The sequence below is a fragment of the Meleagris gallopavo genome, chromosome 2 (assembly GCF_000146605.3).
Source record: "Meleagris gallopavo isolate NT-WF06-2002-E0010 breed Aviagen turkey brand Nicholas breeding stock chromosome 2, Turkey_5.1, whole genome shotgun sequence".
In the NCBI taxonomy this organism is placed as follows: Eukaryota; Metazoa; Chordata; class Aves; order Galliformes; family Phasianidae; genus Meleagris; species Meleagris gallopavo.
Window position 1 is genome coordinate 31146508 of NC_015012.2, and position 4729 is coordinate 31151236.

At 42.9% G+C, this 4729-nt stretch overlaps 1 protein-coding gene across 1 annotated transcript; it reads right to left on the minus strand.

Annotated features, from left to right (window-relative positions):
• Window positions 1-359: 359 nt before the first annotated feature.
• On the minus strand, window positions 360-4723 carry LOC100542888 (cytochrome P450 1B1). Its single transcript, XM_010706960.2, has 2 exons — window positions 4530-4723; window positions 360-3180 (listed from the first exon to the last, which is right to left on the minus strand). Exons 1-2 carry the CDS (start codon window positions 4670-4672, stop codon window positions 2568-2570), a joined length of 756 nt encoding a protein of 251 aa, XP_010705262.2. The 5' UTR covers window positions 4673-4723; the 3' UTR covers window positions 360-2567.
• Window positions 4724-4729: the final 6 nt, after the last annotated feature.

Sequence of the window (4729 nt, forward strand, 5' to 3'; positions counted from 1 at the left end):
ACAGGGGAAAGAAAGAAGGGAGAATCAGTTTTTGGGCTTGAAATCGGGGAGACGGACTTAAAACTGAATGCCAGAGGGGGGAAAATAACATAGGAGATTGGCAGGTATGAGAAGCAAAAGATGCTGTGAATTCAGATGTTGAGAAGGGAATGAGCAGGGAATGTAATTAGCAAGGCATATAAGGAAGCTTAATGCAGGCACTAAGGTGTGAATGAGCAGGGAAGCCTGAGAAAGATCTAAGTGCAGGATGCAGAAGAACCTTAAAACTCAAAAGAGGGTGAAAAGTGTATGAGCAAAAACTGTCTAAAACTGTAATACTTTCCAAATCAGTGTCACTGACAAGTCACAAACAAAGCAAAGCCAGTACAAGAATAATTTTATTTAATGTTTTGGTAACACAATGATTCATCTCAGAATGACCATAAGTTAGCTCACTGAACAAACTGCAATACATTCTAACTGAGTGCTACTAAATTGGAGTAACTTTGCAGGTTAAATGAGGCACTAATTGACCAACAGCTATATAATGTGTGACCCCAACAGATGTGAGCAGTGTGAGTGGAAGCTGCATTAGTAGCCAATGTGTAGTTAAAGCTTTTGGAAGAGTACAAAACTGCAAAAGCTTTTTTAATTAAAATAATAATTAGTGATCTTTGAGTTAGACTAACAATTCAGTTGTAGGGTTGTTTTTTTTAATAATGATACTCACAAAGGTACTAAGAAAACTGTCTTGCTACAAATTGATCTAATGTAGATATCCATATGAAAATGCTAAATATCATATAAAGCTTTTCACAGGTATAGGCTAAGTTCTGGGATATCAGAAAAACACCTGAGGTTACTCCTTTTGCATGGAAAAGAGAGGTTTTTTTTAGCTTTGAAAAAAGAAGATCAATGCCATTTAAAATCAGAGATGTTCAACAGGTGTAGCAGTACTACATGGGGGTATGGAACAGTACTTTTAGACTTGGTTCAGGTTGATGATGGTCAGCGTGAGTACTGTCACTGCTGCCAACAGGATGAAGACTGGCCATCTAAGAGATGCACATCTGTACTTGCTAGGGTCTCAGCACAGCTACTTTATATTTTAGCCCTTATTTTTCTAGGTCTACTAATACCTTATTTTGTCCTAGACTCGATCACAGTAAGCCTTCTGAGATGCTCTCATTTCTTATAGATCTTGTATGTAACTAAAGGCGATCTGTATATCCTAGGAAGCATCCAACACTTCTCAAAATCAGGCATTTAGATGCGACAGTTCCTTCTTTAGAGAAATACATGCTGCTTTGTGTGCACAAACATTAGCCAGAAGTTTAAGGCTCCAAAGTTTCAAGTATATGTTTTACTTCAAAATAGTGATTTTTTTTTTTTAAACTTGAAGTCTTTTGCCTCAAAAAAAAAGTTGGAAGTTGTTTGTTTTTTTTTGTTTTTTTGCTCAATTTAGTTTGCTCAGTTATTCGGGACACAATATGTTAGCTCTCCTTCTAAGGCTTTGTTTCAAGCAAATCATGCTAAAAGTATACAGTTAATTTAGGATAGTAGCATTAAACTTGAGCTAACAGACTGACCAGTGGGCCACGCTGTATGTGCTGTGTGCATTACTTGAGGCTTGTGACATGAGGGTTTCAATACAGAACCTCAAATTCTTATTTCTACATACCTTGGCACACGTGAATCTATAACAGACTTACCTAGAAGAACAGGTCGCTTACTCTTTGCTAGAAAGACACAAAGTTCAGCTTTTCCTTTACAACAGCTTTCTAATTCAAATATCTATGTTATTCGTACTAATGAATATGTTAGCACATGGATTATATCACGCTTACCACTTGATGACGTATAAAATCTGATCTTTCTTTTCAAGCTTCAATGACAAGTTGCTGTATTAGGACATTCTGTTCGTTCTCACATAAAATACGAACGGTATTTTAAAATGTTGTGCTCATTGGCGAGTAATTTTGTAGCCATTTATGTAAACACTTTGGACAGCTAAAGGCAAGATTTTACATTGGCATTTTACCAAAAGTCATTTAAACATTTATTATCAAGGCATTCATACACATCCCAGCAGTCACAACGCAGGACTTGCCGTATGCTTACAGCAGGTTCCAGTAGAATGAATTCAGAGAGAGGCTGCAGCGTTCAAAGCATTGTCTTGTTTTTGTGTTCTGCTTTGTTTTTATAAGGAATTTTACTTTGGGATGTGGAGTCACTGAAGGCAAAGGCAGAGTGCATGGAGACATGGCAAGGATTGCACCCGCAGTTTTCAGAGATGCTCCAACCAGTCAGTAGATAAAGTGTGCTTTACAATGGCAACTTTGTGAACATGCAAGAAAATGAAAGGCTTACTTTCAAACTGCATATGTTTTATAATTTAGTACATTAAATCATCCCCCTGGCTCTCCCTCTAGAATTAAAGAGGACTGAATTATGACTTGTGAAGTTTTCCTTCCTGCTCTCGTACCTTCAATGTTGGCTGTTTTCCAAAAAGATCAGCAAAACAAAGCAAACTATAACTTATGTAATTCTAAAAAGAGAGGAGCATCTTTCAAGGCTCAGCTCAGCGCTTAGGTGTTTGCCGACGGCTGATTTTCGTTGGCTGTCTTCTCTGCTTGCAGTCTTTGGACAGCCTTATCAAGCAAATCCATAGTATCTCTAAGTGTGACATTCAAGGTGAACGGCTTGGGTTTGATGGTCAACCCATAAGTGTAGTCCATTTTAGGATCCTCATTTGGATTAGCAGTGAAATGGCACTGATGCACAAGAATGGAAGTAAAGAGAAACAGCTGCACCTTGGATAATTCCTCTCCAATACACCGCCGTTTCCCCATTGAGAAAATCATCACACTACTGGTGAGATCTTTATTGATGAAGCCGTTCTCATCCAGGAATCTCGTTGGATCGAAATCCTCCGGGTTGGACCACTTAGCTGGATCGTGATTCACTGACCACTGATTGACAAATATGACGGTGTCCTTGGGAATGAGGTAGCCCATGATGAAGGTGTTGGTCGTGGTGGCGTGAGGGATGGTAACAGGCACGAAGCTGCTGAAACGCATGGATTCGTACAGGAAAGCCACAATGTAGGGCAAGTGAGGCTGATCTTCAGCACAGGGCAGGCGGTCTCTCCCAACAATCCTGTCCACTTCTTCTTGCATTTTAGCCTGCACTTTTGGATACCTGTCATTTAAAGTAAGCATGTGTACATGCGTAACGCTGTCAGAAGGTTTCATTTTTTAAAACAACACATGCTGTAAACACTTCTCACAGAAGCTCACCCCTCCTCTACAGTGGGCAGTCTGAGCAAAGCTTAAATGCGTGGCAGGAACACGCAAATCCTGACAGAAAACTTTGAGGGAGGGATTTGAATTTCCTACACAACAGCGTCATTTGGCTTTGCTCAGTTTTTCCCTTAATGTCACACGTAATCAATTTTAAATGTAAAAAGTGAAATAACGTCCTGAAACTGAATGTTCTGATCCAATTTTGAAAATCCATTCTATAGCAAAGATTACTTTGTCCTCAATTTGGGGCTTTCTGTCAGAATGGGAACTTAGTGTTCTGTCTCTGCATGTGGCTTCTTTTAGCTAGCAGGGAGTTTACCAATAGGTGTATGGCATACAGAGAGGACCGACCATTCCCTGCTCTGCTCATAACTGTCAGGACAGCTTTGGGAACGTCCCACTCAGGGGTTGTTTACGCTTCTACAATTACTATCAAAATGTTTTCTTTACAGTGTATTTTAAGACCACTGTCTTGCAGTCTGCCAGACTGTCCAGACTTCATGTTAAGCAAGCACGATCCAAGTATTCGTGCATTTTCTCTTAACTCTGCCTGGGCGCTTCACAGAATCACAGAATGGCCAGGGTTAGAAGAGACCTCAAGGATCATGAATCTCCAACCCCGCTGCCACAGGCAGGGCCTCCAACCTCCCTATTTAATGCTAGACCAGGCTGTCCAACCTGGCCTTGAACACCTCCAGGGATGGGGCATCCAGAACCTCTCTGGGCAGCCTGTTCCAGCTCCTCACCACTCTCTCTGTAAAGAATTTCCCCGATGTCCAACCTAAATCTTCCCTCCCTCAACTTAAAACCATTTCCCCTTGTCCTGCAGTTATCAACCCTTTCAAAGAGTTGATTCCCCTCCCCTCTGTAGGCTCCCTTTAGGTATTGAGCTTTCCCCAGGTCACGCAATCCCGGCGCGGGCACACGTTATGGGCAGCAGCATAATAGCGGGCTTGTAACCCAGTGCACGAACTCTTTATCTCGCCTAAGCAGCTGTTATCCTGTTCCTATGATCTCCCTGATCTTGACCTGCTAAAATCCGTTGCTTTCGGGTTTTACTCCGCTGCCTTTTTGCCAGCCGCTCCTTATGCAACGTTACCAGAGTAGGTTTTCTATTATTTTGTTTTTCATTATTATTACTTTCTGGCGGGCTTCCCCGAGCCCCCGCGTTAACTAACAGCCCTCTTTTCCCCGCGACCCCCTTCCCTCCGTGCCCTGCCGCCGCCGCAGGAGCGGAGCGCTCACCTGATGAGGAAGATGAGGAGCCAGAGCAGCGCCGTGGAGAGCGTGTCCTGGCTGGCGCCGAAGATGTCGGTGACGGTGGCGGGCACGTGCTCGAGCTGCAGCCGCGGCTGCTCGCGTTGCAGGCGGATGAAGGCGTCCATCATGTCGCGGGGGGCCGCCCCCGGGCGCAGGCTGCGCTGGTGCTGCAGGAACTTGCCGCG